The sequence below is a fragment of the Rhinolophus sinicus genome, chromosome 3 (genome assembly GCF_057876585.1).
Source record: "Rhinolophus sinicus isolate RSI-liver-muscle chromosome 3, RSI-T2T, whole genome shotgun sequence".
Lineage (NCBI taxonomy): Eukaryota > Metazoa > Chordata > Mammalia > Chiroptera > Rhinolophidae > Rhinolophus > Rhinolophus sinicus.
The window spans coordinates 121,880,922-121,903,716 of NC_142503.1; the positions used below are offsets into that span (position 1 = coordinate 121,880,922).

At 37.2% G+C, this 22,795-nt stretch overlaps 1 protein-coding gene and 1 long non-coding RNA gene across 5 annotated transcripts in view; one reads left to right on the forward strand and one right to left on the reverse strand.

Annotated features, from left to right (window-relative positions):
• Positions 1-15,806, forward strand: part of LOC148758565 (uncharacterized) — a 37,434-nt gene extending 21,628 nt beyond the window's left edge. The window contains exons 3-5 of one of the 4 annotated variants that reach the window (XR_016020773.1): positions 2,818-2,943; positions 9,143-9,193; positions 15,612-15,806. This is a non-coding gene — a long non-coding RNA (uncharacterized LOC148758565). Of the gene's footprint in view, positions 1-2,817; positions 2,944-9,142; positions 9,194-10,546; positions 10,756-15,611 lie in introns of those variants that run through there. The other 3 variants (XR_016020774.1, XR_016020772.1, XR_016020775.1) reach the window with 3 other exon arrangements.
• Positions 3,719-22,795, reverse strand: part of SCFD1 (sec1 family domain containing 1) — a 96,026-nt gene continuing 76,949 nt past the window's right edge. The window contains exons 21-25 of the mRNA XM_019754524.3: positions 21,271-21,323; positions 18,826-18,859; positions 17,969-18,034; positions 8,576-8,644; positions 3,719-3,941 (exon numbers count right to left, since the gene is read on the reverse strand). Of these exons, the coding sequence (XP_019610083.3) occupies positions 3,918-3,941; positions 8,576-8,644; positions 17,969-18,034; positions 18,826-18,859; positions 21,271-21,323 (246 nt within the window). The 3' untranslated portion in view covers positions 3,719-3,917. The remainder of the gene's footprint in view (positions 3,942-8,575; positions 8,645-17,968; positions 18,035-18,825; positions 18,860-21,270; positions 21,324-22,795) is intronic.

Here is a 22,795-nt window from a genome sequence, read left to right on the forward strand (position 1 = left end):
CTGGGAAACTCTATCTCTCCTTCAATTCTAAATGATAGCTTTGCTGGGTAGAGTAATCTTGGTTGTAGGTTCTGGCTTTTCATCACTTTGAATATTTTGTGTCAATCCCTCTGGCCTGCAAAGTTTCTGTTCAGATATCAGCTGACAGTCTTATTCCCGCAAGAGAATACCAACTTGTTACCTCCCTTGTAGGTAACAAGTTGTTATTCTCTTGCTGCTTTTAAGATTCTTTGTCTTTAATCTTTGGTATTTTAATTATGGAGTGTCTTGGTGTGGGTCACTTTGGGTTCATCTTGTTTGGGATTCTGCACTTCCTGGGCTTGTATGTCTATTTCCTTTGCTAGGTTAGGGACGTTTTCTGTCATTTTTTCAAATAGGTTCTCAATCACTTGCTTTCTTTTCTCCTTCTGGCACCCCTATGATGTGAATGTTGTTATGCTTGATGTTATCCCAGAGACCCCTAAATTATCCTCGTTTTTTTTTTTTAAATTCTTTTTTCTTTTTGCTGTTCTGACTGGGTTAGCTTGTCTTCCACATTGCTGATTTAATCTGCTGCTTCAGGTAACCTTCATTTATGACTTATGTTTGCTGCCTACATTTTTTATGTTTCCTATCTCTTTGTTGAAGTTCTCACTCAGTTCATCTACTCTTAAGTTCAATGAGCATCCTTTATAACCAGTGTTTTGAACTCTGTGTCTGGTAGATTGCTTGTCTCTATTTTGTCTAGTTTTTTTCCTGGAGTTTTGTCCTGTTCTTTTATTTGGGATATGTTTGTCTCCTCATTTTGTCTGCCTCCCTGTGTTTGTTTCTACGTATTAGGTAGATCTGCTATGTCTCCCAGACTTGGCAGAGTGGCCTTATGTAGTTGATGCTCTGTGGGGCTCAGTGGTGCAGTCTCCCTGGTCACCTGAGCTGTGTGCTCCAGGGATATTCCTTGTGTGGGTTTTATGTGCCCACTGTTGTAGTTGAGCCTTGATTGCTGTTACATTAGTAGGTCGGATTGAGCCTCACGCTGACAGGCTACGAGGGCTTGCTGTGATTATAGCAGACGAGCTGTTGTGCAGAAGTAGCTTTAGTGGGGCTCTAGTGCTAGCTGAGTCCACCCTTTGGGTGTGTCATTTGTGGAGCTGTTTGGGTGGTGCTCTGGTGTGGTCTGAAGCTGGCCACCAGATGTGCTGGTTCTGGGGCCTCTTGGGAGGGGCTTTGGTGCAGGTCAAATTCAGCTACCATTTGTGCTCGGCTTAGGGCCATGTGGTAGGAACTACAAAGTGATCTGTGGTTAACTGCCACTTATACTGGGCTTGGAGTAATTTGGGAGAATCTATTCTGCAAATTGAGGCTGGCTGCTGCAAGCATTGGGACCCTTTGGTGATCATGACAATGTGAACTGAGGCCAGAGTCCGTGGCTGCTTAGTTGAGGCTACTTTCCAAGCCAAGACTGGCTGCTGCTTGTGCCTGGCTTAGGGCTACCTGATGGGAGTTACAAGTTGAGTGGTTGCCGCTTGTGCTGGGCTTGGGGTAGCTTAGTAAGAGGTACAGGGCACACTGAGGGCCTGCCAGTTTTTGAGCTGCTGCCTTTGTGCTGGAGCCCAGAGCAAGGGTCTGTGAGTCTGTGTGTGGCCCTTTAAGACCTGCACCACCTAGGTTTACACCCGCCTCACTCAGACACAATCCCCTCTGGTGTTCACAGCCAGATGTTTTAGGGGCTCTCCTTCCTGGCACTGGTGTCCTGGGCTGGGGAGCCCGGTGTGGGGCCCCTCTAGCTGCTCAGAGGGGAACCTCTTGAGCTGAGATATCCCTTCTGATTCTTAACCACCACATTGTGGGTGTGGGACCTGCCCGTTCCGTGTTTCCGCCTCTCCTCTACCAGTCTGATGTGGCTTCTTTCTTTTCTTAGTTACAGGACTTCTGTTAAGCTAGACTTCAGGTGGTTCTCAAAGATGGTTGTCTTGTAATTTAGTTGTAATTCTGATATGGTTGTGGGAGGAGGCAAGCACAGCTTTTACCTCCTTCACCATCCTGATGGGAAGTCTGAGAGTATTTTTATTTTATTTATTTATTTATTTTTTAAAGGTTTTATTGGGGAAGGGGAACAGGACTTTATTGGGGAACAGTGTGTACTTTCAGGACTTTTTTCCAAGTCAACTAGTTGTTCTTTCAGTCTTAGTTGTGGAGGGCGCAGCTCAGCTCCAGGTCCAGTTGCTGTTGTTAGTTGCCGGGGGCACAGCCCACCATCCCTTGCGGGACTCGAGGAATTGAACTGGCAACCTTGTGGTTGAGAGCCCACTGGCCCATGTGGGAATCGAACCAGCAGCCTTTGGCGTTAGGAGCATGAAGCTCCAACTGCCTGAGCCACTAGGTTGGCCCCAGTATTTTTATTTTTAAATGCAAAGACAACATGAAGAGAGATCCCCTCCTTTGTCTTTCACGTAGTTTTAACCTAATAACATTTTTCTAAAGGAACACTGGTCTGACTTCTCCTAATTGAGGACGGAGGGACACTGCTTTACCGCCTGTAGCTTCTCACCTTGATTAGCCTCATCTCTGCACAGTATTCTCTCCACTTGGACAGATTCTTTGTCTTTAATCTTTAATGTGGTCCTATGGCCTGACTCATTGTGTCCTCCGCAAATTCCTATGTTGAAGCCCCAAAGCCTGATGCAATGGTATTTGGAGGTGGGTGCTTTGGGATGTGTGGGTTTGGATGAGGTCATGGGGTGGAGCTCCCATGAAGGGATTAGTGCCCTTAAAAGGGGATAGAGGGACCAGAGTGCAGGCTCTCTTTCACACTCTCTCTCCACCATGTGAAAATGCAAGATGTCCGTATGCAAACCAGGAAGAGGGTCCTCTCCAGACACTGGATCTCCTGGCACTCAGATCCTGGACTTCCCAGCTTCCAGAACTGTGAGAAATATGTTTGTTGTTGAAGCTCCCTGGTCTATGGTAATTTGTTATAGCAATGCAAATGTACTTTAAATTATATCCCAGGACCAAGTGAGATTAGCCACTACCCAACAAATCATTTTTCTTGACCTTTGCTTTGGTATGATGGCACTGACTCATGGGGGCTGGGGATGCAGGAAAAAAAAAACAGTTCTGTGACTCTTGTTGTTTTATCTATTATCAGGATGTTGTCTGTAACGTTACAGATTCCTCTTGATGAGGTTCATCAGGAGGAAAAGTTCTCTGGCTTTTATAATAGGAACGTGTTTTTTTTTTTCCTGTGGAACAATTGGCTTGCTTTTATCTTATGGCTGCCTTGAGTTATATGATTAATATTCCTTCTTGGTACTGCATACCAGGTATGTTGGAACCAAATTGAACACTTACTTTTACGTATTATTTGGAACTTCATGGGATAAATATTTTGTATATGTCCATTCTAGATGTTGTTAGTGTTTGCTGCCATTATACAAAGGAAGGATTCTGTGATAAAATATGCATAGGTGTGCTAGAGGAAGAAGAGACATTAAAGTAGCTTTAAAAATCTCCATTTAAAATCTAGGGGCAACCTGGGAAGGTGATTTTACAATCAAAATGCATACAAGTAGGAGATTCATGAACCAATCAAGTAATATTTGTGTGTTATAGTCTTAAATTTTCACTAGCTTCAATAACATTAGTTATTAATATATTAATATTTCAACATTAGTCAGACAGAGCTTTCTTTCCTTCCAGAGGTCTTTCCTATTTGTCAAACATAACAGGAGAGAGAATGTACAATGTTAAAAATTTATTTCTGAAATGCTTTATTCTTTTAATCAGTATACATTATATTAGGTATAGAATTTCCTTAAAAATTAACAAATAACTAAGTTTCACTGTTAGCACATTGATATAGAGATGAAAACATCTGGCTCTTTGGACTTTTTACATTTATCAAAGTTACAAGCAGATTGTCATGTTATTCTTCTGTATTACTTTTGTCCAAGTTGTGACAGCTAAAACAAAACAAAATCATAAATATAGCTTTTCATTAATTGTAAGAGAAACATGCATTCAAATGTATTTGTAAACACCTTAAAAATGCACATTCATCATGGTAAAATTTAGGCTTCCTATTTCATTCACTGCATTTCTAGAAGAATAATAAATTTCTACTCATGTTTACCACTAACTCAAATGTTTAAGATTTGCAGATATTTTAATAGCCTGCAGCAATAAACAGTGATGGCAAAAAATGTGTAAAACATAATGGGTACAAATTAAACTAATGGAAAACAAAAACCCTGAGAATGAATTACCATATTTTGCCGTGTATAATATACACCTACGTTTTTGGCCTAAACTTTCAGGGAAATGGAATTAATACTACCCATGTATAATGCACATTCTTATTTTTCCCTCACATATTTTAGGGGAAAAGTGTGCATTATACACAGCAATATATAGTAGTAATAACTCAGTATGAAAATGTGAAGAAAAATGTCCCGTGGGACTTCACTGCTAACAGTTTACTTCTCCATATATTTTAATTTTATGTTTCTAAAAGGTCATTAAAAGGAAAAGGTTTTCAATTTTGGAAGGCTGGGTAAGCTCCTGCTGGACCAGTTCTCCAGAGACAGCAATTATAAGCTTGAGACCAATACAAAACCAACTACCTGAAGGCAACTGAAAGCAGGTGGGTTGTAGGAGACAATCAGCCTCTGGAAGGACTGGCGCTGGCTGCGCTGCAGGCCATCGCGGTGCTACACTGGCAGCTAAAGCTCTGAGAGAAAACTCAGTCTCTCTGGTCTGAAGAACCAGAGGAGTGAGGGGGGAATCCTGGAAAGGGCAGAGCCAGGGTGAGGGAGTCCTAAACTCCGTTTACTGACTTTTTCCTAAATCTATAGTGAAATTCTGAACCACTTGTGAATGAAGGAGATTAAGAAGTGAGAGCTGAGCTGCTGCCCAAGAGACAGAATTTGAAATTTGATTCTAACCAAGTTAATTGCCTGATAAAACCACAATTCAACATTCTTTAGAGAAATAGAATTCGGTCTCTAAAACATTCACAATATTAAAGAGAGTTTAAAATTAGTCAATATGTGAAGAAACAGGAAAATGTGACCTGTTCTCTAAGGATAAAGACAATGGAGAATGACAGTGAGATGATCAAATGCTGTAATTAAGAGACAAGGGTTTAAAAGCAGCTCTCACAACTATCCTCAACGAGATAACAGAAAATATGCTTACCATGAAAAGATAAATCTCAGCAGAGAAATAATAATTATATAAAAAAACTCAAATGATAATTTCATAACTGGTAAATACTATTCAAACAGGAGAAGGGGTGGTAACAGATTAAAGACTTAGTGAATCTGAGGACAGAGAAGCTTAAATTGTACACTCTCATGAACAGGATCCGTGGGACAATATAAAAAGTGGAACATATATGTAAATGGGATCCCAAAAGGGGAGGAGAGAGAAAATTGGGCATAAAATATATGAAGAAATAACAGCCAAAAATTTCTAAATTTGGTAAAGGTATAAACTTATAGATTCTGGAAGTGCAGTGATCCCCAAACAATACAAATACACAAAACGTCACACAAGATAGATCATAATTAAACTCCTTAAAACCAAAGATAAAGACAAAATTTGAAAGCAGCCAGAGAGAAATTACATATTAATCATAAAGTTACATCAGTCTGAATGACTGCTGACTTCCTATCAGAAAGAAGATTGTAGAATAATCTTTAAATGTTGAAAACTGTCAATTCAGAATTCTTTACCCAGCAAAATTTCCATTTAAGAATGAAGGTGAAATAAGGACATTTCATATAAAAGAGAATTAAGAGAACTCACTGTTAGCATACCTGAGTTACATTGAATACCAAAAACAGTTTTTCAGTCAACAGATAAAAATTAGAATCTATTCAAACTAGAGATGAAAAGTACTGGGAAATCTTATCTGTGTAAATGCAAAAGATTTATTTCTCTTTATTTGAAGGACAAATGATAACATCATTCACTGTCTTACTCATAAGAGTAATATTAACGATGTACATAGCTGTAAAACATATAATTACAGTATAAATGCTTAGAGAATAGGTCTATACAATTTCAAGATTTCTACATTTAGTTCAAGTGGCACAACATTAATTCTAGTCTATGAACAGTTTAAGATGTATATATATATTGTGATTTGTACAACAACTGCTAAATTAATAATTCAGATATAGCTAAAAAAAAAATCTGTGGGTGAACTAAAATGGAGTTCTAAAAGGTGTTCAATAACACAAAGTAAAGCAGGAAAGGAGGAGCAGAATGCCAAACAGGAGGCTAACAGAAAGCAAAGAGTAAAATGGTAGACCTACATCCAATCATGTAAATAATTACATTAAATGTTAATAGACCAACAGACTCCAATTAAAAGGCAGAGACTGTTGAAATGGTCCTAAAAAAACTCAAAAAGGTCCAACTATATGTTACCTACAAAGATGATAACACTTTAAATGTAAATTAATAGACAAGTTGAAAGTAAATAGATGGAAAAGATACAACATGCAAACCGTAAGCATAAGAAGGCAAGAGTGACTATATTAATATATCAGATACAATAAACTTCAAGACAAAGCATTACTAGATATGTAGAAAAATACAGCATAATGACAAAAGGGTCCATTCTTTAGGCAGATACACAATATAAATCTATGTACCTAATAACAGAGCTTAAAAGTACAAAAAGCAGAAACTGACAGGACTAAAGAGACAGTTCCACAATCACAGTTGGAGATTTTAATACCAGTCTGTCAGTACCTGATAGACCTAGAACTCCCCCCGCCCCCAATAATGACATAGAGAATCTAACTAATGCTATCACTACCTTGACCAAATTGATATTATTAGAATCCTCCAACTTCTGCAAAATGCACATTCTGTATTATGGGCACATGGAGTGCCTAGCAAAACAGACCATATGATTGGCCATAAAAGGAATTTAAATTTTGAAACACTGAAATTATGTGGAGAATATTCTCTGACCACAAGGGAATTAAATTAGAAACCAGGAAGAATAAGCTAACTAGAAAACCCACAAACACTTGAAAACAACAACAGATCTCTAAATTATACATGGGCTAACGAATAAACCACTAAGTAAATTAAAAATATTTCAAACAATGATTATGAAAATATAATATATCAACATTTGTGGACTGCAACTAAAGCAGTGTTTGGCAAGAGTTTTAATTTTATAGCTTTAAAAGCTTATTTTAGAAAAGAAAAACTAAATGTATTGACTTAATATTCCAACTTAAGCTAGGAAAAGAACAAAGTAAACCCAAGTAATCAAAACAAAGAAAACAATAAAGAGTACAAACCAATTAGTAGAAAATAAACACAGAGAAAATTAGCATAAACAACATCTGGTTCATTAAAAAAAGATTAACAAAATTGAGAATCCTATAGTTAACCTAACCAAGCAAAAGGATCCCGTTTACATGATATTCCAGAACAGGCAAAACTAATCTATGGTAGAAAAACATAAAGACAGTTATTTTGGGCAGGGATGGACTTGGGAAGACCCTAAAAGAACTCCGTGGTGTGATGGTTCTATGTCTTGTTAGAGGTTTGGGTTACTCAGGTGAATACATCTGGCAAAATGCAGGAAAGTATATTTAAGATTTGTGATTTCACTGTTGTAAATTTTATCTCCAAAGGATAGTAACCAGTGAACTCTAGGTAATGATACTGGTACTGAAGTATTAAGGGGGAAATATACTGATATCTATAATTTACTTAAATAAAAAGTTGGACTGATGAAACGAATGAACAGTGGTAGATGGGTAGGTATCTTGTCAAGTACAGTGAAATGTTAATTGGAGTATACACGTGTTCACTGCAAATTCTCTTCAGCTTTTCTGTATATCTGAAATTCTCACAATACCATGAGGCCACTACATTGTGGTAAAAATGTACAAGAACCACATAATGGGGGTAAAAGTTGTGCTGGAAAATACTAGGAAGAGTTGCTACAAATGAATACAGGGTGGTTATGATTTTTGTGGCAGCCAAGGCAAAGGTGAGAGGACATTACTAGTCAGCCCACTGAGCATCCCAGGTAGACAGAGCCTGAAAGAGCTAAAGTTAATGCAATTAATGTAATTACTGAGGACTTCGGGGGGGTGGGGGGGGAACAATACTAAGAGAATGTAGAGACTGTACACCTCAACTACCGCTGTCATTAACTTTCAAGGTGAATGTCATTCCACTGTATTACCTGAGCCCATCTGGTAGTAACCACCCAAGAAAGTTACTTTTGTTTCTCAGCCAAATTTGTGATATGCTTGGAAAAGTCAGGAATGTGACAGTATGTTCAGAAGTTAGGAAAGCTGAACTGAATTTTGCTTAATTACATACATTACTCGAATTTTAAATTTTCTGAACTTACCTTTTCATGGATTTGGAATACTAAAAATGTTACTTATCACAGTTTATAGTTTATTTATAGTTGTCCATGGCAAAACCTCATTCTTATAGGTCTATGGTTTCAGCTGGTTCAGATGAATATAATGATTCTCTTGCTCTTTTTTGAAAACTATCAACAGCAACTTACGTTATTATAACAGAACCAAACTAAAAGGTACCGTACCTGTTTTATGAACTGTGTAGCATTAAAAAGTTCACTGCAGCCATATAATATGTGTTTACCTTGTTTCCCCTGTAAAAATCAGAGCCAGAACTCAGATACAAGGAAGTAACATGTAATATTTTCAATATTCCCAAGAAGAGGGATTAAAGATAAGACTTTGTTATTCTGAAAGGGTTTTAATTTTTTTTTTTGGAGGGGGTTGGATTTTAGAGTACACATGTCTATGCTAAAACTGCATGGAATAAAGTGGTGAAGTAGCATAACATTAAAAAGAAAAAACCTATTATGGTACACTGCTGGTGCCTTTTATACTGAAAACATAAGAACTCCTATGACTGCCACATTTCACGGGAGTCACAATTATCTATGAAATCTTAGGCAAACATTCTTGCAATGTAGGATCTGTACTACCTGAAGAAAACATTCTTAGAGTTTTGTTATGTACAAAGTAGGATATGGTGTCGGTAGCATGGATTGTCATTTTAGTTTCATTTGTACAATACAGCATTTACATGTAAATACACCTCATTCCATTTTGTAACTGAATTTCATTCCTAATTTTGACAGAATGTTGGAACCCAATTACAGCAGTCAAAACTTTTCTACTGGAGAATGTTGGTAAGTCCTTAATGCTGAAATTCTTGGATGTATTGTGAACTTGAAGGTAAAATCGTAAGATTTCTTTTGTAATGTAAAAAGATTATTCCATAACAAGTGCAATCATGATCATTCATCAGGGAACAAAAGAATTACAGTTTTGTAATGCAAGGGAAGGACATTTCTCTGTGATGTACATAAGCTGAATAAGCACTGTTGGCTGAATAAATGTCCTCGGGCTGGCCATCTCTGAGAGCAAACAAAACAGTCGCACCTCACTCTGTTTTGTCCAAATGAGATGGCACGTGCAGCAATCACACACGGTCATATAAGTGGGATGCTTGAGGCTACACAGGATGTACCCACGCAGGCATTAATAATGGTAGAGGTCACGGCATGTAAGGATAAGGAAAGCACAGGGAACATTCGAGGGCCGCACAATGTCTAGGCACAGCCCCCGGGATCCCATCTCTGTAGCTCAGGATACATTTCAACTGTGAACCACCAAGGTGCAGTGGAGACACCTTGTTTGCAGGGGAGCTCCAAGGAGGGTCCTTTTACACCTCTCTGATCACACAGACAAAATCATGACCAGGCTCAACAGCAGAAGCAGGACAGCGTGACAGAAACCAGGTGCAAACCATTAGTCTTCACATTTTCTATGAAACAACGCTGACAAGCTAGTACAAGTTACTCCCGGTTTACCTTGGACACTAACACAGGACCAGGTTAATCAGTAGTTGGTACATTTCATTCATGGTTGGCCAAATTTCTTGTTGGGCAAGTAGGTTGTTTCCCTATCTTGGCTACTGGAAATAATACTGCAGTGAACACATGTATTAGTTTTCCTTGGATAAATACCCGGGAGTGGAACTGCTGGGTCATATGGTGGATCTAGTCTTAATTTTTTGAGAAACCTCCACCCTGTTTTCCATTGTGGCTGCACCAGTTTACATTCCCATCAACGGAGCATAAGGGCTTCCTTTTCTCCACATCCTCACTAACACTTGTTATTTCTTGTCTTTTTGATAATATCATTCTATACCTGTTAGAATGCCTATCTCATACTGGTTTTGATTTGCATTTCCCTGATGACTGATAATGTTGGGCATCATTTCATGTACCTTTTGGTCATCTGTATGTCTTCTTTGGAAAAATGTCTATTTAGATCTTTTGCCCACTTCTTAATAAGAGTTTTTTTTGTTTGTTATTATATGAGTTCTTTATATATTTTAGATATTAGCCTCTTATCAGGTACATAATTTGCAAATATTTTCTCCCACTCATTAAGTTGCTTTTTATTTTGTCGATTTCCTTTTCTGTGCCAAAGCTTTTTAGGATGATGCAGTCCCACGTGTTTATTTTTGCTTTTAGTGTCAGATTCAAAAAATCAGGGTGGCTGGATGGCTCAGTTGGTTAGAGCACGAGCTCTGAACAACAGGGTTGCCAGTTCAATTCCCGCATGGGATGGTGGGCTGTACCCCTGCAACTAAGATTGAAAATGGCAACTGGACTTGGAGCTGAGCTGCACCCTCCACAACTACACTGAAGGACAACAACTTGGAGCTGATGGGCCCTGGGGAAGCACACTGTTCCCCAGTATTCCCCCCGCACCCCCCCCCCCCAAAGAAAAACAGTCCATTTAAAAAAAATCATAGCCAAGACCTATGCCAAGGACATTATTGCTCATGTTTTCTTTTAGGAGGTTTATGGTTTCAGGTCTTATGTTCAAGTCTTTAATCCATTTTAGTTATTTGTATATGGTGTAAGATAGTGGTCTAGTTTCATTCTTTTGCATGTGGCTGTCCAGTTTTCCTGACACCATTTACTGTGTTTCCCTGAAAATAAGACTTAACCAGAAAATAAGCCCTCGCATTATTTTTCAGGATGCTTGTAATATAAAATAAGCCCTCCCATATTTCCCTGAAAATAAGACTGGGTTTTATATTAATTTTTGCTCCAAAAGATACATTAGGGCTTATTTTACATTCTGAGCATCCTGAAAAATCATGCCAGGGCTTATTTTCCAGTTAGGTCTTATTTTCGGGAAAACACAGCATTGAAGAGACTGTCCTCTCCCCATTATATGATGTCGGACAATTAAGTTCACAACCTTGTTGCAACGATGTTGCTAAACTTTTGTGATATCAAACGGATTATTCATTATGAATTTGTACCAACTGGACAAACAGGTAACCAAGTTTACTATTTGGAAGTGCTGAAAAGGCTGCGTGAAAAAGTTAGACGACCTGAACTTTTCACCAACAATTCATGGCTCTTGCATCATGACAATGCACCAGCTCACACAGCACTGTCTGTGAGGGAGTTTTTAGCCAGTAAACAAATCACTGTATTGGAACACCCTCCCTATTCACCTGATCTAGCCCCCAATGACATCCTTCTTTACCCGAGATAAAATAAATATTGAAAGGAAGATATTTTGATGACATTCAGAACATTATGGGTAATATGATGACAGCTCTAATGGCCATCACAGAAAAAGAGTTCCAGAATTGCTTTGAAGGGTGGACTAGGCACTGGTGTCAGTGCAGAGCTTCCCAAGGGGAGTACTTCGAAGGTGATCGTAGTGATATTCAGCATTGAGGTATGCAGCACTTTTTCTAGGATGCGTTCGCGAACTTAATTGTCAGACCTCGTATGCAGAGGCCCAAATGTATGCACTGATCTACACCATTTTATATAGGAGACTCGAACATCCATGGATTTTGGTATCTATGGGGGGTCCTGAAACCAATCCCCTGTGGATACCAAGTGTAGTTAAACATTATATGCTGGTTTACAACTGTGTGGGTACCCCTAACCCCCATGTTGGTCAAGGGGCAACTGTATAATATATCATCGGCAAATAGTAACAGTTTTTCTTCTTTTCCAATTTGGATGCCTTTTATTCCTTTTTCTTGCCTACTCTGGCTAAGACTTCCAATACTATGTTGATTAAAGGGGTAAGATTGTACATTATTGTTGTATTAGTATTATCAAATGTGTTGTTAAAGTCAGTCTCATTTTATCAAATACATCAGTGCTATACAGTGCTAAATAGCAGTTACCTTATGAGTCAGATTAACATCATTACTCAATAAATCAATTTGAATTTCTGTAGTCTTTTCTTTGATTTTGCAACAAAAATCGTACTTACTCATTGTGTTGTGGACTGGTATAAGTCAAGGGCCATGCTAGATAATTCTCCATTAGGCATAGCCTAATACCGCGTTTCCCCGAAAATAAGATCTAGCCGAACAATCAGCTCTACTGCATCTTTTGGAGCAAAAATTAATGTACGACCCAGTATTTTATTATATTATATTATTAATTACATTACATTATATTACATTATATTATAGACCTGGTATTATACTATATTATATTATATACCCGGTTTTATATTATAGCAAAATAAGACCTGGTCTCATAGTAAAATAAGACCGGGTCTTATATTAATTTTTGCTCCAAAATATGCATTAGAGTTGATTGTCTGGTTAGGTCTTATTTTCGGGGAAACACCATACAGTAGCTCAGATCCTCCTGAATGGTCTGAATGACAGGAAAAAAGATTAAGATTGTTCACTACAAAGGAAACAGTAAGACTGGTTTAAGGGATTAAAAAAAAGAACTCTCAGGACAATTAAAAAGGGTGGCTTAGTAGTTACTAAAAATGTAATCGCTCTAAAGGGAACCTATGATAAACCCATAGCTCACATCATACTTAATGGTGAAAGACTGGATGCTTTGCCCCTAAGGTCAGGAGGAGCATAAGGAGGTCTGTTCTTGACTCTTCTACTGAACATCTATTCCAGCCAAGGTGGTTAGGCAAGAAAAAGAAGAAAAAGCATTCCAGATAGATTAAGGAAGAAGTTAATTAAACTCTATTCACAGATACCATGATCTTGTACATAGAAAATGCTAAAAATCCACTAAAAAACCCATTAGAACTAATATGTAAGTTCTGTAGGGTTGCAGGATACAAGATGAATATACAAAAATTAAATGGATGTCTAAACACTTGCAATGAACAAACAAAATGAAATTAAGGAAATAATTCCATTCACAATAGCATAAAAAAATACATAGGAATAAATTTAACGAAAGAAGTACAAAGCTTATACTCTGAAAACAAAAAAAACTATAAAACAGCATAAAGTTATTGAAAGAAATGAAAGAATATCTAAATAAATGGAAAAATATCCATGTCATGGATCAGAAGAACTTAACATTGTTAAGTGAAAACATTCCCCAAACTGATCTACAGATTCAAGGCAATCCTATCAGAATCCCAAATGACGTTGACAAGCTGATTGTAAAATTCATATGAAATTCCAAGGCACCCAGAAAATCCAAGATAATCTTGGAAAAGAAGGACAAAGTAGGAGGACTCTCACATCCTGAATTTAAAACTTACTACAGAACAATGGTAATGAACACAATAGGTGCTGGCTCAGGGACAGACCTCAGGATCCATCACTAGATTTGAGAGTCCAGAAATAAACCCGTATCTGTAGTCAACTGATTTTCAACAAGGCTGCCAACACTAGTCAATAGGGAAAAAAATGGTCTTTTCAATAAATGGGGACATTTATCCTGGGACAACCTGGATAGCTATATGCAAAAGAATGAACCTTACTTCCTACTATATACAAAAATTAATTCAAAATGGATCATAGACCTAAATGTAAGAGTAAAAACTATAAAATCACTAGAAGAAACATAGGGGTAAATCTTCATGGCCTTGGGTTTGGCAAAGGATTCTTAGATATGACACCAAAAACATGAGCAACAAAAGGAAAAAACGTATTAGACTTCACACACACAAAACAAATTGGTACTTTAAAGAACACCATTTAAAAAGTGAAATAACCCACAGGAGAAATTATTTACAAGTCATATATCTGATAAGGGACATGTATCTAGATTACATAAAGAACTCTTACAACTCAATAATAAAAAGGCAAAATAAACCAATTGAAAAATGAGCAAAGGATCTGAATAGATATTTCTCCAAAGAAGATATACAAAGGCCAATAAGCCCATGAAAAGATGCTCAACACCACTCATCATTAGGGAAACGCACATCAAAACCACAATGAGCTATCACCTCACACTGACTAGGATAGCCAGCATCAAAGTCAAGTAACAAGTATTGGCAATGATGTGGAGAAATCAGGACCGTCACACACTACTGGTAGGAATGTAAAATGGTGCAGTCGTTTTGGAAAAAGTCCAGTTCCTCAACAGGTTAAACAGAGTTACAATGACCCAGCAATTCCACTCCTAAGAGAAATGAAAATACATGTTTGCACAGAATTATACTAGCTGATTACCTATGGTTCCAGGTAGACAGCAATAGAATAAATGCTCATTTTGGATTTGTATACCTGGTCACTGAAACAAATACGTTTAACACTGTTAGACGCCACAGCAGAAACTGTTTCAATCTGGACTCCCTTTTTATATATCACTTGATAAACTGATTTTGCTGCAGGTGCGGTTCCACAGTGAGCTAAGAAGCATCATATACAGTAGACTGACTTATCACATACCTAACACAAAGTAATGGACTGACTGAAAACTGAACATTTAAAACACCCACTTGCTAAACTGGGCACATCTCTTTCTAATGAGAAACATTAGAGTGGCTTGCATGATGGAACAGAAGGCATGTAATTAAAGGGAGGATCAACAATGGACAGATTGTTGCAGTACCACAGGAAAAATAACGGAGGGAGGAACTGGGCTGATAACACAGGAACAAAAATTTCTTCTTCATTTCTAAAAATTTTTCTTTTTCTCTGCCTGATCCTGTAGTATAGGGACATGAATTATATTTACATGTTCTGAGGGAAGGAGCAATTGCAAACATGACACAAAGACCACACCTCTAAACCTGCCTGAGGAATGATGGAATGGGCTGTTCCTTCTTTTCACTTGTTTTAAGTGAGATTAGTGGTTTCTGCATCCTTCCTGAGCAGTGGACAAGACAGTCGTATACTCTCACATTTATCCAACCTTCCTTCACATGACTGGGAATGGATGAGGGGAAAGCACCAGCCAGGCTCCTAGTGCCGCCAGCTCTATAAATCAGTCATCTCACTGAATCATGGTCTTGTAAACCAGGGGCAAGCTCTGGGTAAAAATTAATGACAAATGAAAAGAAGTCTTGACAATCAGCAAGAAACCAATTACCTTGTAAGAAGCTGAGAGCAAGAGAATAATACTCTTAGCGGTATTTACAGATTGCCCTTAAGGCCAGCAGAAATCACCCCCTTTGAAGGTCACCTTGATTTGAAGCTGAAGGTCCAAGATAGGTCCTGGGAGGTTTAAGGAAGATTTACTCTGCGGTTATTCATGTGATGTCCTGATGTTGCTAATAACATCGAGGGGATAAACACTTAGAATAATTCTAATGTTTCTTTTTCTTTTATAGGTTCTCAATTTGCAGGTTTTATATATTCCAAAGGATCCCTTCTGAGAGGCAAAATTAGAATACTGTTGCTGGGGCCGGCCCGGTGGCTCAGCAGTCAGAGCTCCGTGCTCCTAACTCCGAAGGCTGCCGGTTCGATTCCCACATGGGCCAGTGGGCTCTCAACCACAAGGTTGCCAGTTCAATTCCTCGAGTCCCGCAAGGGATGGTGGGCAGCGCCCCCTGCAACTAAAATTGAACACAGCACCTTGAGCTGAGCTGCCGCTGAGCTCTGGGATGGCTCAGTTGGTTGGAGCGTGTCCTCTCAACCATAAGGTTGCCGGTTCGACTCCCGCAAGGGATGGTGGGCTGCGCCCCCTGCAACTAGCATCAGCAACTGGACCTGGAGCTGAGCTGCGCCCTCCACAACTAAGACTGAAAGAACAACTTGAAGCTGAACGGCACCCTTCACAACTAAGATTTAAAGGACAACAACTTGACTTGGAAAAAAGTCCTGGAAGTACACACTGTTCCCCAATAAAGTCCTGTTCCCCTTCCCCAATTAAAAAAAAAAAAAAAGAATTGTTGCTGCTCAAATGCATACAAAAGGATTTGCTCCACAACAGGGCCAAAGACCACCGTGTAATTATTAACCTAAGTGGGGTCTGTTTAGAAAGGTGGCTGGATACAGGGACATGAAAATATCTGCTGCGTGCCTGACTAGTTCTAGTTTGCACTGGAATGTTTGGTAAACTGCAATGTTTCTTTAAAGTTATACCTGCACTTCTGTCACGACACTGTGCAAATGATTAGTATTTTGATGTTTATCCTTGTTTTTCCTTCCTATACATATAAAAGAAAGATGCAGAAAGAAGAATGCTGACAAGCGTAACTAAGAAAGCTTAACCAAAGATGGGGTGGGTGGAATGTGTAAGTACGGGATTAACTTCAGCCAGTCTGTGGCAACCCTGTGTTTGTTCCTGGGAATGCTTAGAACCAGTCATGTTGTTGGAAATTGGTCAAACCTGAATGAAACAGACCAATGAATGGTTAAGCAAGTCCTGTGCAAGGGTCACAGACAGACAAGGTGAAACCTGTATTAGCTTGTCAGCATTGCTTATAGAAATTGGACAGTCTGACAATTTGCACCTGGTTTCTGCTTTTGAACCTGGTCATACAGCCTGGTTCTGGCTGTATGACTAGAGAGGGCTATAAAAGACCCCTCCTTGTACAAGATGGATGTACTCCAGTGTAAGGTATCTGACACGGATCTTGGTGGTTTACATTCTGAAGATGAAGCATGTCCTGTGCAACGGAGACAGGATCCTGGGAGTTTGCCTGGTTGGTTGAAGCTCTGTGGCATCTGCCTATGTTTGTTTTTCTCTTGCTGTATCCAAATCTCTACCTTTATTAAAGCCTTACATGACATAGGATATGACGAATGATCATTATTTAATGTTAAGTGAATACATGAAGATTACAAAATGTCATTCTAAGAATCACTAATTCTGTTGGCCCAGCATTTTAAATGGCGTTTTTGCTCTTCAGGTTACATCCTTTCCTTTATATTCTTCTCTTACCGTGTTTCCCCAAAAATAAGACCAAGGCGGACAATCAGCTCTAATGCATCTTTTGGAGCAAAAATTAATATAAGACCTGGTCTTATTTTACTATAATGTAAGACGGTCTTTAATATAATATAATATAATATAATATAATATAATATAATATAATATAATATAATATAATATAATATATATAATACAATACCAGGTCTTATATAATGTAATATAAGACTGGGTCTTGTGTTAATTTTTGTTCCAAAAGACGCATCAGAGCTGATTGTCCGGCTAGGTCTTATTTTGGGGGAAACACGGTAGTTGTCTGTTACTCTCTGTGGCTGTCAGCTTTGAATAGTACTTACTGCTAACTTACGACCTCTAAAGCTCTTATATGCTGAAAAAGCGGACACTCTAAATTTGTTAGAAATACGTTGCTGACTGAAGCCAACGGGATGGGAGAAAAATGATTATTATTCAAGTAAATATGTTTGGTAAATCGTTCACCAAGGGAGACTCTTTTGGCACAGAGGCTTACTTGAGGTCTCTGAAGTCAAATTAAGACAGATAGCTGTAAAGTGCATTACGTTAATAAGATACATTATTTTTCAGATCAAGTACAATGTTAGGCCAGAAATGAATGTGATAGGAATAAAAAAACAATGATCATATGGACAGCTTTCCCTATATGCAGGATTTTTAAACTACCTCTGGAAAAGGGGTTATTTGAGAATCAGGCGAGTCCCAGAGAATGCTGGTATTCTAAAGACAGGACAACTGTGAAATGTCAAATAATAAAAGAATAAAAAGGCCAAGATGTACCTTTATGTAGTCAACAAGATTTTGATATTCAATGTAGTTGCCTCCTCCCACGACAAAAACAATTGCCTAAAAATGCAAACAGAAACAAAATAGGTAATAAAAGAAATAGTGAAAACAGTATTTTAACTTTCAAGCATCATGGTTTTTAGGTTGGAGCATATTCTACAACTTAGGTTAAAAAATACTAGCTAGCAAATGGTCACATTCTACGTGCCTGATGCTACTTCAATTTCAAGAAATTTGTGTCTAAAAAGTTCATAAATTTATAAATTTATATTGTCCATTAAGTGGTAAGTGAGATAGAGATTTTTCAGCAACAATTTAGAGGAAAATAAACCTCATTATTCAGATAAGAAATTGCAAATACTCCAAAGGGCTTTCTCTAAAAAGCATTTTTGAATTTGAGGTATTCATTGTAGGCAGAAAAAACAGAAAACAGAAAACTTAGCATTTATATAATTTCCAGTGTATGTTCTTGACTGTATTTCATTGAGAAACTTCTTTCAAATGAAAACATAGTCATGATACCTTCACAAAAGTTTGGAATCTAATTTTAGAAGCTGTATACATATAAAACTTTCCCTGCAACCAAAGACTTTTTTTTCTATGAATTACTTAATTTTGTGTCAGTTATTTTGAGCTTAAACGATTCTCAATATAAGCAGCTTTATAAATCAGAAAAATACAGTTGCTAAGAATTGTTTTTTAAACAATCTTGAGTGCACAGAATTGGATTTATCAAGGTTGCCATAGAGTTATCGTAAGAAAGCCAAGTTTAGGACAAAGAAATTCTTAACTGCTTGCTCACCTTTTCATCTTTCCTCTTCAGGGGCAGAGAATTTTTATACGAAACTTACCTCTTGGAATGGATTTTTGTTCCTTGGAACTGAGCTGTAACAAAGAAAACCATAATGAGAATTTCACCCAAGGCTCTTCTGATGGATAAAATAGGCTAGGCATGGGGAACACACACACACACACACACACACACACACACACACACACACACACACACAGAGACAGACAGACACACACACACACACACACAGAGTGAAATATTAGGTTAGTGCAAAAGTAATTGCGGTTTTTGCAATTTTTAACATTTTAAACTGCAATTACTTTTGCACCAACCTAATATGTATTTAACATTCTCCCTCCTTCACTTTCTGAGGGTGGGTCCTTTAGTTCTGTGTAGCCAGGTAAGGAGTTAGGAAGCAGAGGATGAAGATAGAAGAGGTATGTGTCTTAGCGTAAAAAGGAAATGAGGCAACCAATTGGACTTTAAAATAAAATTTTAGGAGAAGATTGAGAGGGAGAAGGAAAGGTTAAGCAGCAGGCCCGTAAGGAATGGAAATTGGGGTACAAAGTGAGCTGATAAAGTATATATTTTAGTGGTAAATTATGTACATTTTTTTATGATACTTAATATTATAGTTTGTGGCTATTTACATTTATGAAAAAACTATGTAAACACATAAATGAGAAGGATAACAATTTAGAAAAGAGGGGGGATGGGAGGAAGGACCTAGATTTTGCTGCAGCATATTTCCTTATATACAATGTCAGTATATATTAACATTACATATATGACATATATATTTATATATTTATAATATATTAAAAAATACTTCCTTGGTGTCTAAGAGGTATTTTAATAAAGACGTTTTTCAAAGCTTTTGTGAGTTAGATATATATTTGTTTTGAGTGCTAAAATAGGTTGTACAAAGACGACTTAGTAATTTTTACTAAGAAGTAATTTTTAAAAATCTCACCTGAGAGAAAAGAGCTATTATAACCACCCTTAATTACTCAGAGGCTGATTCTACAGTTCTATCATCTTTCCCTCATTTTTATGGTCTGTCTGAATATTCCATAGAAGGCACCAGAAACCCACCTGATGGAAATACCTCATCAGTATTTAATTTCCTTTTAGAGTGCTTTAAGTTCCTCTAGGAGTAGACGTGGAATGAAGACAGGTGAGACTTAAATAGCACAGTATTACTAGTTATTAATAACCAAGATCTAAATGTAATGTAATAGCTCAGGAGAAGGATGACTCTATTAAAAATGAAACTCTGAGCGCCTCCGTTTTATCAATGCTAATTCTTCCTCATTATACATCATTATCATACATAAACTACAAGCAGGATTAAAAGAGTTCCTCAGTAAATTTCTAAGAAGCAAAATATATCTATTTGTTAGCCATATGCAAATGGCAAGGAAGGAAGAAAATGTAAGCTGCAGAATATCCAGATAGGAAAAGAATTATAAAACCCACTGTTTTCAAGTGTACACTCAGTGGTTTTTAGTATATTTACAGAGTTGTAAAACCATCATCAGTGTCTAATTCCAGAACATTTTTATCATCCCAAAAAGAAGCCCCATACCCACTGGAGTTGTTACTTCTCATTCTTTCTATAATTTATTCTTTATCAAATTCCTTCTTGCCAGCTGCAGCTATCAAGCAGCTGCTTCTGCGACTTTGGTAATATTTCCGGTGAATTCAGAAAAGAGAATAACCTTTTAATGTACCAAAACAATCTAATAATCAACTATCTAGTGATTAGATGATCTATCCTGACTACCTACAGAAATGTGAAAGCCTGGGTTAAGTACAGATGAAGTTCCAAAGGTCCCAAAAGTACGGTAGAGGCAAGAAACCCGCTTTACCCAATCATGCCAAGAAGGGTTTTCCCCTCCAACTTCTGCCTATTCTTTCTCTCTATCTTGTAGGCTACTTTTCAAACCATCATGAATTAAGTCTTGAAAATTAATATCCATATTAAAGTAAACAAATACCTTACCACACCATTTTTGTCATAAAATGTAGAAATTATTTGTAGAATGTTTCATTGCCATAAAGAAGTATTTACAGTGATCCACAGCAGCTTTGATTAATTATATGGACCACACAGGAAAAAAAGAAAAACAAAATAACTGGTCTCTAACAAAGCTCCCATCTTTTCATTTGGTCCAATAAAAACATTTATTTTAAAATTCACATAATCCAAATTTTCATCTCCCCCAGATAGTTTCTAATACTGCTATCATTTCACTAAAAACAAAACAAATACCATCTAAAGTTATTTTTTGTGTGTATATGCTCGGAAGAAAAAGCACCAAAATGCTAAGTATAATTACCAGTGATTATCTCTGGGTAATGAGATTATACATACAGTTTACTTACCAGTTTTCTATATAGTTTGAATTTTTAGTAATAAGCAGTTATTAATTTATAACAAAAACCAATTGTTATTCTTGGCAGGGGTGGAGAAACTTACAATTACACAAGAGCTGCTTACCTGTCATTGCTCCGCAGCATTTTAGGATCAAAATATCTATAGTCATCAGTTTCCTATGAAAAAAATAGAATTTTACCATGATTATGGAGTTTCTCTTTAGTAATGTACAGTTTGGCTCAGAGTAATTTATTTTAATTTGACTCTAGTTAATTTGGTAGAGTGTTACCACCATCATTTATTTACTGAGCACTTACATCTTAAGCATTATTTGAAGTGCTTTAGATGAAACTACTCAATCCCCATAACATCTATAAAGTAGTAATTATTATTATTATTATTATTATCCCTATTTTTCAGATGGACAAACTGGGGTACAGAGAGGTTATATAATTTTCCTTAGGTCACAAGATCACAAGACTAGTAAGTATGTTAACTCCAGGATCTGCGCCCAGGCAGTGTAGTTTTAATGACCCAGCTCTTCATCACTATGCTACACTGCGTCTTGAAAATACATGTTTTATAAGCTAATGTACTTAATTAAGTATTTTTGGTTTTAGAATTTTATTATATTATCTTTATATGTCCATGATTTTAATGAAAATACAGAATACCTAATACAGGTTCACAATCCTTCTTATTTGAAACATTTGCAGTTAGATGTAGTTTGGAATTCTGAATTTAAAAAAATTTAGATAATATTGTGCATAAATGTATGTAATGTAACACTCCCAGGGGGCAGCACTCCATCATCTAACACATTAATGTTTCTGTGCCTAAATAGATGAATATTAAAATAAAGCAGGATAAATAAAAACTATAAAGAGCCTTAAATTTAGTTAAGGTTAGGTTTTGCCACCAGATGAGTTATACAAAATCTTTTAGTTTTCACAACTTTTTAGATTTCAGAAGGGGTTTTGGGCCTCTATTGTAAATTGTAAACTAGCTTATTGATATTAAAGGAGTTGGAAAGTACTGCTTTCCTGCTTATGATGTAATCATTTCCTAATCTCTGCCTCCCTCTCCATCCATGGCCCAATAAGCCAAAGGAACTCATTCTTTTCTGGAGTGTGAATGGCCCTACCCAAACCTGATTGATGACAAACAAAGCATGTTTTGCCACTATCTAGTCCTGTACTCAATAGTGGTGCTAATCAATCATAGAACTCTCAGTGAACCCTAATGTAGTGTCAGAATCCCTTAACACTTTGCTCGAGGAAAATACTACTGACTAGATTTACATGGCAAGATAAAACCTATCTGATACCACCTTAATCTCTTTCAATTTATTCAATCAAGACAAATCAAAGGAGAACGTTTAATTAACAAATGTAAGTGATAAGAATGCACCTAGAATTAGCTTACAGTGTTTTAAAGCCTTTTGAGATAAGATACATTCAAGATTATTAGCCAAATCTAATTTAGTACACTTTGCTAATCTCTTCAATGCCTCTAAATCAATTTATCTGCCAACAGGAAAGAGATCAGAGAGAGTGTAAGCAGCTGCCTCATCCAGTAGATAGATGAAAAAATGCTCCCAAAGCAGAAAAAATTTACTTTTTCTAATTAATTAAAAAATATGTCTGTA